Source organism: Artemia franciscana, chromosome 11 (genome assembly GCF_032884065.1).
Source record: "Artemia franciscana chromosome 11, ASM3288406v1, whole genome shotgun sequence".
Classification (NCBI taxonomy): Eukaryota; Metazoa; Arthropoda; class Branchiopoda; order Anostraca; family Artemiidae; genus Artemia; species Artemia franciscana.
The window spans coordinates 18,935,670-18,950,250 of NC_088873.1; the positions used below are offsets into that span (position 1 = coordinate 18,935,670).

At 36.6% G+C, this 14,581-nt stretch overlaps 1 protein-coding gene across 5 annotated transcripts in view; it reads left to right on the forward strand.

Moving 5' to 3' along the window:
* The first annotated feature begins 611 nt into the window (after window positions 1-611).
* The window catches only part of LOC136032922 (rapamycin-insensitive companion of mTOR-like), a 167,492-nt gene continuing 153,522 nt past the window's right edge, over window positions 612-14,581 (forward strand). For all 5 annotated transcript variants that reach the window (XM_065713389.1, XM_065713386.1, XM_065713387.1 and 2 more), the window contains exons 1-2: window positions 612-663; window positions 10,676-10,759. In XM_065713389.1, the coding sequence (XP_065569461.1) occupies window positions 657-663; window positions 10,676-10,759 (91 nt within the window). In that variant the 5' untranslated portion in view covers window positions 612-656. The remainder of the gene's footprint in view (window positions 664-10,675; window positions 10,760-14,581) is intronic.

A 14,581-nucleotide genomic window follows, 5' to 3' on the forward strand; every position in this document is an offset into this window, starting at 1 on the left:
CTTCTCTCATCATAAAAGCATCGCAATATCCTACCACTGAATATTACACAAAACAAGCACCACACCTGGCACCGCAGCAAGCTACAGCCATACAACCCCGGAGCAACAAAGCGATACAGGAAATCATTCCGACAATATTTAACCACTCATTTTAATTTATAGTTATATATATCGCGATTATTTATTTTGGTATTTCGCAATAAATTATTTGTCATTGTAATACAAAATTTTTCTATTATCGACAGTTCTTACACATCCTCTTATAGACAGAAGAAGGGTTTGCTCTCCATAACTTGTTTTTCCGCTTTAGTTCCTCATTCACTTTCGTTTTGGTCAACGAAATGCAAGAACCACAGCAGTGTCAAACCAATTCGGGTGCATATTATCAGCAACAGGTGACATTGTACAGCTGTGCTGCCAGTATATAAGAACCTGCGAAGACTTTAGTGTTCCTGTGATGACAGAAATTCCGAATAGGGTTCTTGTTTCTTTCCCATTCGTGCATAATTTTTAGTTCAACAGGCTACTAGTTTTTCGGAAGAATGCACGCTGTGGAAATTAATTTATTTTTAGGCAACACTGCACATTTATATTACATATTTCAAGAAGAAATAAAACAAATCTTCCCAAAAAATCTTTTTGGCTTTAAAAATTTTATGAAGGGTATGACTTTTGCTATTAGTCACTTGAAATTTTGGTGGGCAACTATCTAGTGCGTGATCAAATATAAAGGAAACAAGCTAATAAAGCAAAAGTAATAGGCTAGACTCCTTATTTTATGCTTTTACCAAATATTATGACTAGCCTACTTGTCTGACAGTGCACCCCCCTCGCCATGATGGTCATATACATAGCTCTCAAATGAACATAAAACTTAAAGATAAGGTAACATTCTAGTTTGATAGATCCATAGGAGGAAACTTCTCAATAGAATTAAAGTAGGCTATGCTAGTGTCTTTATGCTAGACACCTTGGTTTATGCTCTATTTTTGAGCATTATTTTTAATTTCTTGAGAATGCACCCTACCCCTAGATGGTGTCCTGTACACAATCCTAGTATATATAAAAAACTAAAGAAAACACTAAAACAATGAATTTCTTACTTTCTAGAATGCAAAAAAGTGGAGAAATCATTGAAATATCAATTAAGGAGGGGTGAAGTAGAGGCTATGGATGGAATCACCAAAGATCCAAGGTGCAGCCAGACAGTGTAATAGTAAAATACTGTAGAGGCATGCTAATAGCTCAAGAGAGAACAGTCAGTTTAGACTTGTCCCAGTTAAAGATAAGAAAGAGGCCATAATTAGTTATGAGGAATGAGTTAAAGAGAGATAGGATAGACAGAACATTTAAGAATGTGCTAAGTCATAATAAGGTTACAGGAAAAGATATAGAGAAGAATAAAAAAAGCTTATGACACTTTAGAGATGTAGGAAAATATTTTGTGAGGAAGAGCTAGTGACAGTATTAAAATGTTTAAAAAAAAATAGTTATCAGCACAGGTGCTGATAGTGTGGCATGAGTTTTTTTCTAATAGGCCCTATTTTGGTTAGGAATTTAGAGATTAGTTGCTGAGCTTTATCAAAATGATTTTTGAAAAACTTTATCATTATTTTGCACTTGGCTTTGTGACTGTTGTGGTTTATTTTTGACTTTGGGCAATTCAGTATTAGACTGTCAATTTTTTTTTTTTCATGAATTACTTGGAGTAGCGTACTTGATGTGGAAGCTTAGGCTTTCTTCTATTTAGTTTGTTTTGGGTACCAAAATAACTGACCATATCTCAAGGAGTAAGCTGTACAAAAATATGGTTCATTCCTGCTTTCTAGGGCTATAATGAGGGAAAGGTTGAGATAGCTAGGACACTTTCTGTGGATGAAGGATGACAGATTGTCAAAAATTGTCCTTTTCAGCCAACCATAAAGAAAGATTTAAGAGAAGTGGGAACTTCTTGGGGTAGTGAAAAGAGAGAGGCTTTGAATTGATTGAGGAGGAGGATAAACATGCAAAATTGTGTTGGTCTGAGACAGTTTGGTACTGCAGTGAGTTGTCAATAGTTTCAGTAGTAATAAAATGCAGCAGCCTATTTTTTTAGGCTAATAGAAATAGTATAAAATCACAAAGTCTAAATTAGAAGTAGACTCAGACTTATGGATAAAAGTAAAATGCTTATTGTTTAGTACAACAGACATATACTGTAGAGGTTTAATTGTTTATTATAACCCAAGCACCTATGAAAGAAATAGCAATATGTATAAGCAAGCAAGCAATCACTCACACAAGGAAGAATAAATAAAGGCACACTATAAATAAGACACTAATGCAAGCAAAGCAAGGTGAGTATTCTACATCTCCTCTTCTTTATAAGCTACTACTTTAAAGATCCAAGGGAATGACAGGTTTGACTGACCAACCAGAACAAGTGGTATATCTGGTATCTCTTGGCATCTGGGTAGAGATATCCTCATTGCTTTATGGAGGTATGGCTATAGGCCCTGGAGTTCTAAGGGCAAGAGGAGACATGAATGCTTGCTCTGGAGATGACGGATCCAAGAGTGCTCATGGCAAAGGTGTGGTTCCAAATGGCAAGACATTTCCAGCTCCAAATAATGGACTATTGAAGATGGGTCTTGGTGAGGGATGAAGAGTATTATCTGTTTTGGTCCCTAGAGGATCATTATTTGGACTCATTTGGGGCCTGATGTGTCATCAGTTCCTCCAATAAGTTGAGCCATTTTGAGTCTTCACCAGATATGAGTAGGGAGCATCTCCAAAAACTTTGATTAGCAATGCTCTTTCCCACCTCTTTTTGTCACTAAGTTTGACCCAAACTGGTCGCCTTTCCTTCAATGCAGTCAATGATTTTGCTATTTGGTCATGGTAAGATTTCTGAATTCCTTGTTTCTTTTGTTTGTTGAATTCAAACAACAAGTAAGGCACTATTTTTGGTTTGAGTTGTGATGAAGTCACTGGTAGTATGGAACAAAGCTGGCGACTCATCAGCAATTCTGCAGGTGAGTGGTGACCATCATCAATTGGTGGGTTTTGATATTCAAGGATTGCTAAGTATGGATCCAATTTGTCCTCTAGTGCCTTTGACATGAGCCTTTTGGCAGTTTTGACTGTCTTTTCAACAAGTTCATTAGCTTTTGGATATTTCAGATTGCTTGCTTGTGGCTAAATTCCCATAATTTGGCAAATTGCTCAAATTCTGATGACAGAAAATTTGGAGCATTATCAGATGTGAGTAATTTTGGTATTTTATGGCAACTAAATTGGCTCTTTAATTTCACAATGATAGTTGCTGATGTCAATGAGTCAAGCTTATCAAGCTCAAAGAATTGACTATAGTAGTTGACAGTGATAAGATACTGGTGATTTTGCCAGTCAAAGATGTTAATGGCAATGTGTTCCCAAGGCAGCTTTGGGATCTCTGAGCATATAAGCGGCTCTTGCTGCTGCTTGTCATGAAAGGCATTGCAAGCATCACACTGTTATATATAGGAAGTGATATCTTTTTTGATACCAGGCCAGAATACAACAGTTCTAGTGCACTGCTTGGTTTTGTTGATGCCAAGATTTGATACATGCAGTTGTTGTAGGATATCATGCTGCATGGATGGGGGCACTACAACTCTTGTCCCCTTCAAGATTATGCCTTGGTTGACTACAAGTTCGTCTCTGTAGTTCCAGAAAGTCAAACAGCTGGAATCACATTGTCATTGAGATAGGGGCCATCCATCAAGTATAGTCTGGCTTAATTTTTGTAATTCAGTACAGGTTGCATTCCTGATTTTTTCCATTTTCCCATCAGATATAGGTAAGTTTTTGAAGAGTGTATAGAGAAAGACTTCTGCTTGTTTCTCGTTTTCATTGTCAAGGTCAGGTGTGTGCAACCTTGACAGAGTGTCAGCCACAGGTATTTTGGAACCTGGTCTGTATATAAATTTCAAACTATATGGCTGTATTGACAGCATCATGTGCTGTAGCCGTGGTGGTGCTTTGGATATTGGTTTTACAAGGATGCTTTCTAGAGGTTTGTGGTCTGTTGTTATTGTTACAGTTCTGCCATATATATATACTGGTGGAAATGCTTGCATCCAAATACAAGCAATTCCTTCTCTATTTGTGAATACTGCTGCTTGGTTTTACTCATTGAACATGAGCCAAAGGCAACAACATTATTGTCAACTGCTAGTACTGCGCCTAAACCATGCTTTGATGCATCTACTTTTATCTCTATGTTTTTGCACTTTGGGTCAAAGTATGCCAAGTTGCTCGAAAGGCTGATTTTATCTTTGAAAATGCCTTTTCATGAGCTGGTTTCCATTGGTACTCATCAGCCCATGCTAGCTCTCTTAGGCTTTTGTTTAATGAGGACAAATTTGGTATGTACCTTGACAAGTAGTTAAGCATGCCTAGAAGTTTTTGAAGCTGCTCACTGTTTTCTGGTGATGGCATTTCCGTAATAGCCCGAGTTTTTTCGGAGTTGGGCTTTATTCCTTCCAAGGTCAGAAGATGCCCAAAGTATGGGATGCTCTCTGCACCAAACACACATTTCTCTTGGTTAAACTTCACATTTTTCTCATGTGCACGTTCTAGTGCTGCTTTCAGTCTTTCATAGTGTTCACTATCATCAGCACCCCAAATGACTCTGTCATCGACTATTAGGCCTAGATTGAGGTTTTCAAAAGCCCCTTCCATTTTTCTCTGGAAATCGTCTTGTGCTGAGTTGAGGCCAAAGGGGTACCTTTTGAATTTGTAATGACCATAGATGGTGTTAAAAGTTGTCAAGTCGGATGATTCATCATCAAGCATCATTGACCAGAATCCACTAGTGGCATTAAGTTTGGAGAAAATCTTGGCTCCAGCACACCTCTGGGTGATGCTCTCGAATGTTGGGATTGGATAATGTGGTCCTTTTAGGTTCTTGTTCAGGTCCACGGGGTCCAGACATATCCTTAAGTTCCCATTTGCTTTCTCCACTATTACAACAGAATTAACCCAGTCAGTAGGCTTTGTAGCTTTCTCAATGATTTTCATCTGTTCCAGGCGATTAAGCTCAGCCTTTAATCTCTTCTCCAATGCAAATGGTACACGTTTTGGAGGCTGAACTGTAGGAACTGCTCCTTCCTTCAGCGTCAGCTTACACACGCCAGGAAGTTCGCCAATACCCTCAAAGACATCAGCATATTGGTCTATCATGATCTTGATTTGGTCAGGGCAAGTTTGTATTCTTTGCACATCAAATACGAATTTGACAAGACCAAGATCAACACTGGTTTGCCTACTAATTATTGACACTTTCTGAGTGTCAACCACAAAGAATTTGTGCTTCTGTCCAGGCCTATCTTAGTATTGTATTTCAGCTTCACACACTCCATATATGTTCAACTTCCCATTGGTATAGCTTGTCAGGATACTGTTGGTTTTGTTTAGTGTGGGATGGGGACAACATCTCTCGTATTCCTTTAATGGAAGTATGTTGGCATCTGCTCCTGTATCAAGCTTGAAGCTGATGTACGTCTTTTGTGTACTGAAGTACAGATCAATGTGATGGTCTTTGGTTTGATTCATTGAATGAATTGAATTTATATACAACTCGTTTCCCAAGCTAGGGGAGAAGTCTAATGCATGTATAGCCTGAGAACCAGAGCTTGTTCCTGCAATTTCTAGCTGGTGAACTGTTTTACTCTTGCAATCTCTAGCATAATGGTTAATCTTACCACACTTGGGGCATGTTTTTCCTTTTGTGGGGCCCTTGTGTCCACAGGAATATTGTCCACCACACATATAACATTCAGGATATTTGCCCACAACATCAACTTCTTGTTTGATAGCTGTCTTGTGCCCAGCTTCATTCATAGTTATTAGTTGTGCTTGGGTTTCTTCCATTGCTCGGCTTGTGTTAATGGCAGTAGTGAGAGTGAGTGTTGATCCCTATGTAAGCAATTTTTCTCTGATTCTGTCATTTCTTATACCAAAAACTAGCGTGTCCCTGACCATTTCAACTTCTGAATTCCCAAATGAGCAGTCTTTTGCTAAGATTTTGAGACTTTTTACATATTGTTCAACTGTCTCTACAGCATCCTGGTTCCTTTTGTGAAATTTGTATCTGGCAAAAATGGGGTTGCCATTGGTTCCACATAAGTGTCAAACTTTGCCAGGTATGCAGATAAATTCTGTTCTGAGTCAGCAATAGTAAAGGCACTTTACCAAATTTTACCAGGTACAAAGTACCTGGGTACTTTACCAAATGAGCAGTCTTTTGCTAAGATTTTGAGACTGTTTACATATTGTTCAACTGTCTCTACAGCATCCTGGTTCCTTTTGTGAAATTTGTATCTGGCAAAAATGGGGTTGCCATTGGTTCCACATAAGTGTCAAACTTTGCCAGGTATGCAGATAAATCCTGTTCTGAGTCAGCAATAGTAAAGGCGTAAAATATATCTTTGCCATTTTCACCAACCCATATGAGCAAGTATGAGCATTTCACAGTTTCTGCTTTACCACTAAGGGGGCCACTGAACATAAATTTTGCATGCTGCTTAAATCTCTTCCATGCATGTTTCATGTTTTGTGATTTCCAGTTGATCATTGGTTTTGAGCAATGAACTGAATCCATCTTTACTTGGTTACTTCTGACACCATGTAGAGGTTTAATTGTTTATTATAACCCAAGCACCTATAAAAGAAAAAGCGATATGTACAAGCAAGCAAGCAATCACTCACACAAGGAAGAATAAATAAAGGCACACTATAAGATCCTGTCTCCAAGATCAGAAAGTATTTTCTAAGATTAGGCCCAAGCTTCCAATGTCTGTCCAAGATTAGGCTCTACTATTGCTGTCAATGCATTTGGAATATTCAGGGTTATTCTTGACTAAAATATCCAAACTATTCACATTCTTTTTAAGACGTTTTAGGCAAACTTAATGTTGAAACTAGGGTATATGACAGAGATTTTACCATGATTTAGTTGTTGAAGTGCTGGATATCTGTCTGACTGCTTAGTACCTATCTTATCCTATTTTGGAATGTTTCAAAGGAGTTTCTTTGAAGGATTTCATTGTCTAATGTTTTCTTTTAGTTTTAGATATTCAAGGACTGGATCAGAAGCAGTTTAAAGATCCATATGCCTTCAGTGTATGATTTTCTTCTCTTAAGCCACTCCATATAGGTGTGATGGCTTAAAAACAATAGAGGAGGCTCATGCAACTGCAAATTAAAAGTTCAAGTGCCCTTTTTGAGTGTCAAAAGTGGCTAGAGTATAAATAGTATACCTTTTGCTTTGTGACTCCTGTAACCTCCAAAACATTTGATCAAAATTCCGAGGTAGCTATTTCTCGTAGTAATTATTAGGTTCATTAAATTCATCTGTGGAGAAGAAATGACCCCCCCCCCCTGCAGCTCCTGGGGCAAGGACCATTAAAAAGCAAATTACCAATTGTTTTCATGCAGGTTTTATAATGTAAAAAGAGGCTTGTTTTGTGTTAGATCTGTGATTAATTTGATACCTTCAGGATTCATTTTCTGGGTCAAAAAGATCATACATTTTGCTATGGAAGGGGGAGGATTGGGAGATCCAGAAATTGGAAATAAATTATTTGTACCAGATCAGTTTGGAACTTACAGCTACAATTCTGTCATGCAAGAGGGACTTTACTGCACAAACAATAGCTTTAGGGCATCCCCTCCCCCACAAAAATTGGGTCTAAAAAAAGCCAATTTTTTCTTAATTGGTTTGAATTTTGTATCTTGAATTCCTTAGATTAAGGGAAATTCAGTTCTGAAGGAAAAATTCAAAAGTAACAATGGTTCCTCCCAAAATTGACCAGAAAATGGCCAAATACCACTGTTCTCTTCCCAGAGCCCATGGAAGGGGCAATTGTACCAATTTGGAATGGGTTCCTGTGAATTGAAAATTCTAGTGCCTAGAAGGTTCTAGAATTGAAATTTTTAGGCAGCATAGAAGGGGGGGGGGGTTAAGTGGATCTTAAAGCTTAACTTTGATAGGAGGCAAAACTAAAGATAAGATATTACAAGGTCATCAAAATAGCATATCTGTAATATCTAAGGCATAGTTAGGAGAATGAAGTTGAAACTTTCAGGCAATACTGCCTGTGTACTGCTATGGAAGGGAAGGGTAGGACAAGAGAACAACACTTTTTATATTTGGAGAGGGAGAAAAGAATAACATTTTTGTCTCTGATCTACCAAAATGTTTTGTACTAGAAGCTCCTATTAGACTTATAATCTGTAGAAAGTTAAGTAGCAAGGCAAATTAAAAGATACTGTGTATTACCAGGTTATCTAAATAGGCCATCTTCAATATAATGGGAGTAAATTTTGGTGTCAAGCTGAAACTATCTGAGTATTGAGGGAGGAGGGGTAAGTGAGCATGGAACTATGACTTGGAAGAAGTTAGAGCTAAACCAAACATCACTGTATTGACCCAGGCTATTAAAATCCAATCTGTGCAGTTGAGTGTGAATTTGAACTTTCAGGTAGCATGTGTGTTGGGGAAGAGCTTCAAGTTTTGTGCTGGCAGAGGGAGTAGCTAATAATATTATGTCTACAACCCACCTAAACATGTTTTTGCTATAAACCATTATGAGAGTCTATCCACATGTAAGTAGCAAAGTAAATCAAAAGACACTACATGGCATAACTTAGTCAAAATGGTGTATCTGCAATGTCTTTGGAATTGCTTGGGGTGTTTTGGCCAAGGGGATGGGGTGATAAAAGTATTTCCCTTCCAATTTTACTTAATGTTTTTGCACCACAAGCCCTTGTCAAATCTATATATAGTCTATTCACCTATTGTGAAATTTTTGCATACCTGACTTGTTTGCAGGTAGTGGTGTAAAATACAATTATTTCAACTGAAGTGAATATTTCCAAAATTTAAATGTTTGGCAGACCACTCAAAAATTGAATTCAAAAAATGCAGAATTAATTTTGAATATTGAACAATCAAATTCTTTTTTACTTTTGCAAGGAAAATTCAAGTTTCTCAGAATTTTTCTGTATCAAAGTGACTATGTAATATTATTCACCCATTGTATCAAAACATGTGAGTAGATCATGAAAACTGGTTTGTTTTCCCCTGTATATGACAATATAGCAAGTAAATGATAAGCCGTGTTCTGATTTGGGGTTTTGCAGACAAAATACCAAATAAATCAGCCTACTGGAAACCCTGTTTTCTATGCTGAGCTATGCAATAGCTGTAACACAGGATAGAGGATAACATATATAGGAAGATTCATTGCAAAAAATGTTGAGCCCGTCTCTGCCTTCTCCCATAAGTTAAAGTTTAAAATGGGCACCCCCCCCTTAAAAAAAAAACTCACTAAAAGTTTTATATACATCCCCCAGGTAATTCCCATGACATTGTACATACAATATTTTTATAACCTGTGTCTTGTCACTTGCCTTGCTACATAAGTGTGAATATAATGTATAATTTATGATTGTAACCCCCTCATCATTTTGTAGTGCAAACACATTTTGGTTGACTGGAGAAAAAACACATTAAGCCCATTCACCAACACAAAGTTTGAAATCTGCATGCCTCTTTATTCTCCTAAGGACCTGAAAATTTCAACTTGATTTCCTGACCTGTGCCTCAGATTTCCAGATAAGGTATTTGGATAACCTGAATGCACATAGTGTCTTGTAATCTAGTTACACCCTCTGTCCCAAGACATAACTGAAAATCCACTTACCTACCCTCAACACTGCCTGAATCATTCAACTTGATACCCCCAACTCTTCCTAAGATATTGTAGATACCAGGGTTGCCACAAAGTCCCTAAATCTGGCTTTGGTCCCTAAATCAGTACTCAGGTCCCTTAAGATTTTTTCCTGATCAGTATTCTTCCATATTAGTTGAATATCGTATCTCTAAGTAATGGAAGCCACTATGCAAGGTATGGTATCTCAGTTTTGGTTTCGTATCAGTCATTTTCAACATGTGTTCTTGTAACCATTATCTTGTTTCACGGCTACAGTGTTACTGTCTGAATGAAAGAAACTATAAAGCTGTGAAAAGGATTGACAACCTTTGACTCTGGAGTCATCTTAGGATATTTTTTTTTTATCCTGGCTTTCAGGAGATTTAATTATTTTGTCAGTGTTAGGCTAGATACGTGGGCCTAGCTAGCATTGAAGTCTAAGGGGCTGATTATTTTGTCAGTATTATGCCAGACATATTTTTTTATCCTAGCTTTCAGGAGAGTTAATTATTTGTCCGTGTTTTGTCAGCTACATGGGCCAGCCTTGGATTTTGGGAAGTTGAGGGGTAATAGCCTCTTGGCATACCTGCTCTTAACTTCTCTTCTTTTTTAGGCTTAACTGTAACTGCTTATAACTGAATTTAAATGGGAAAGTGCAAATTTGAGAATGTTTGGCTTGAGGAGAAGGACAAAACAGGGCACCAGATGAAAGAGTGGTGCAGAACAGTCCCAGGAGATGGACATTTGTTCCACTGTGTCATTTGCAATTCATGACATGCTAGTCAGAAAGCTTCTTGCTTTTGATATGAATATAGTTTTTCATTAGTGTAATTTGACAGTTACTTTTGTAAGGATTTCAATCCAAGCTTCCAATATGATCTCTCCATGTGTATTAAATTACTGTTCCTCAAATTTGTTTGATGTAATTTTTCCAGGTATCAGATTTAGGCAAAAAGAAAAACATGATGGCAATTCAGCTAATAATGAAAAGGAAGAAAGTGAGGCTCTACTTGACAAAGGTATGCAATTTAAAATTAGCTAAAATTTTAACCATCTACAAACCACACAAGCATATTTTTCTGTCTGAAAAGTATGGTAACTTGTGACTTTAGAAAAGGAAAGTGAAAAATCAGCTAATGATTAGAAGTGACATCTAATGCCTGACAAAAAAGTTTAAAATGATTAGGTATTGTCTTAATCAAATTTAATTGACGGCAGTAGCTTATTAAATTTGCTGAAACATAGGGGTATCATCATAAGGGGGAGGGGTGCTTACTGATAAAGATTTGAAACTTTGGACATAAAAAATCTGTTTGTATTTCAACCCCCCCACCCCCACCCCATGATTCAAAAACATATGATCTCATCCCAAAATAATTATCTAACGCACCTCCTCAGTTAAAATTTGGCGTTTCTGCACCTATCCTTTTGCCATTGAGTTTTTGTAGGTTAAAAAAGTTGCTCTATACAAAGGTGCCCAAGCCAATAAAATACTTTTTAGACTCTCTTAATCAGGCTTCTGTTGAGTTTAACAGGTGTTTAATAACATTTACACATGATAATGGAACACCACTATCTTTTACCTAGATTTCACTTTATACTATTTTCTTAACTTAGCAGAGTCAGGTTCTTAGTTCCAATCCTGTCAGAAGGATAGAGGGGAATCACTCCCAGTGGTGAATCCAGAGGGATAGACCCCTAATTAAGTTTTTTTTTTAGCTCTTGAATTACATTCATTGGAATCTTTAAAAAAATATCTTTTAGCCCACATTTTTGTCTGGCAAAAAGAAGCTTACAAAATGCCAATAAAGCTAATCCCTCCTCAAATCCTGACTCTCCTACATGCAGGCATGAATACTACCAACTTGCTCAGTTTCAAGCAGCCTGAGGCTTAAACCCTGGAAAACTACTCATTCCGTATTCAGTTCTGTTTAAAGTACCAAGGGCAGTTAAAATGAAATGTGATTGTTTGAATTGATTAAGCGCAAATTCACACAATCATGCATATATGAAGAAATGGGAAAAAAATAGGAATTCAGTTTTTAGTGAAAAAGACCTCTGTATGTAGTTATGCAGTTCTTGGTGTTTGTGGGTACCCAAATAAAAAAAGAAACGTAGATGAAAAGTCAACAAAAGATAAGCTAAATATATCTAGCCCAATATAGCTTAAGAAGGCGTAGCTCTCTTTTGAAGGTTTAGGGGCAAACAGATCATATATATATATATGTACAGTTTCTACAGACAAAAAGTATTGTGAAATTTGGATAATTAGTTTTAATTATTTTGTTTTCACAGTTTAGTACAGCAATAAAGACAAAAATATATTATTGCCCTAAAAGCCATTTTGTTGGGTACCCATTTGAATGATTGTATTTCAAACAGTAGGCTGGTGTGGTTCAATCCTGCTTTCTAGGGCTATAATGAGAGAAAAGTTGAGATGGCTAAGGCACGTTCTATGGATGAAGGATGACAGATTGCCAAAGATTGTCATTTTTTTTACCAACTGTCTAGAGCTAGGGGAAAGCATCTTGTCCAGGGTTGGTTTGGGAGGATGTCGTAAACAAAGATTTAATGGAAATGCGAACTTCCTGGGAGGGTTTAAAGAGGGAGGCTTTGATTAGATTGGAATGGAGGAAGAGTGTTCCTCCATTTGAAGTTTTAATATTGCTTCTTACTTGAAGTTTAAAAAACCTTTTATTTGTATTAAATTTTTGATCATTTTTCAAATCATGCCCAGACCTAACCAAGATATAATGTTGGGTTCTGGTCCCATACCATAAACACCGGGTTTTCTTGCTGTTAAATTTTATATATAGATGATTTAAATTTATTGGTGGTCTCTTGCTATTTCAGTTTTTCTGCTGAAGAATTAGAATATTGGATTGCAATTACAATTTCGAACAAAATTTGAATGTCAAGTAAAAATTTTATATGAACAGTTTGTTTTGTTGAATAATTTCTTATCAATATTTTTACTACACAGTTTCGGGTTGGTGGATATGGGCACTATTGTTGTCATACGGAAATTCGGAGTGACTTTTGATCTTCTACTTGGCTGAGGCCATTATAATCTTGACAATAGGGTTCTCTGATGTTCAAACACACGGTGTACATTTTTCTTAAAATACATTGAAACTCTGTAAATAGATAGGGACAGAGAAATATTACCGTTGAAAATCGTAGAGAACTAAGATCCTTCCCGCCCCTTATCTGTTTCTATGTTCATCATAAGACTCATGAAGAGTTAAGCAATTTGAGCATTTGAATGCGCTCTTTTAGGCGTCCCCTGTCTACATAATGGCCGCAGTTATATAATAGTTGACACGCAATTATACGTCACTAGATATGATCTCATAAAAAATCAAGTAAATTAACTTAGTTAAATCAAACGTTAAGATAAATGTCCATAGCATTTGTGTTGTATGAACTGCATGACTTTTCCGATACGATATTGAGGTTCTGACTTCTGGTTCTGAGAACCTCAATATATGTTTTTTTGATACTTTTAAATTCATTAGCTATTTTAGATTTTTTACTCGATATAAACTTGGTCCTCCGCGGGGCTAAATCATAGTTTGGTGCCACAAAATGACATAAAACGCTATTTTTCCATTTGCACATCTGTTTGGTCACCGATAAAGAGAAGTATAACTTTTAATTTCCGTTCTTATGAGTGACCTTTCGATCGGCTCGACCATCAGTCGAGACCATCGGTTCGATAACCCTAGAGAAAAAAAAGATACCTAAAACAAACAAACAAACACAGGTGTGATCTTTATTATAGGGAAAAAAAGAATGCAAAATTCCACATTTTTGTGGAATTTGAAATATCCACAGTAAGGTTCTCTGAAATGCTGAACCTAATGGTGTGATTATTATTGAAATCACTTGCCTTTTTGGGAGTCTTCACCCCTTTTTCGAAAATAAGGCCGATTTTCTCGGGCCATTTTGATGTGTAACATTAAACTCTGTAAACTTAATATATTTAGAATCAGCATAAAAAGCTAATTCCTTTGATGCATTAATTGTTATCAACATTCCTTTTTTAGAATTATGGATATTATTCGCCCAACTTGCTCGTTAATTATAATTCGTTACCACAAACTGTTTGATCCAAGGCAGCCAAATACCTCTCATTTTAAGTTTTCTCTTTTTTTGATTGGTGTAGTATGTCTATGGGCCTTTGTAGCCGTAGCTTCGACTCAGTTTAAAGAGTCTTCCCATAACAATAATTTAACACAATAGGTCTTTTGAAAGAAGCTCTTGTACTGGGTTAGACTGAACTTCATTGATAAGGTTTTTTATTTATAAGTTTTATTCTAAAAATTATCCTTAAGTAATTTCTTAGAAAAGACCTCAAGCATATTTTCATCTTATTATTTCAAGACCAAAGGCTTTGAATCACATTTGAAGAAGAGGCTAGATTGTAACTATAACTTGACTATCTTTGTAAAAAGTGTACATTTACCTCTTCAGGTCTTCTGTCTTGAAGGCATTCGATTTTTTTTTGCCACGGAGCAGTATCAATTCATAGGTATTTCAAGTACCTGGAAAATACCCTTGTTTTCCAAATCTTCTCTAAAACCTGTAAAATATTCACCCTCCCTCGGAGTGAACACTTTTGACTTGTATAGGCTTTAAATGTTATGGGAAAAGTGAGTAGCTATGGCATAATTCATAAATCCCGGACAAAATAAAAAGTTTTCTTAGCATGTTTAGCCATCAGAATAGTGTCTAAGAAATATTATTTAAAATAACTTGACATCGTAAATAACATCATATTGATTACTTTGTTTATAGAATGTAAGCTTGAAGCATATACGCATAAACACATTAAGTAA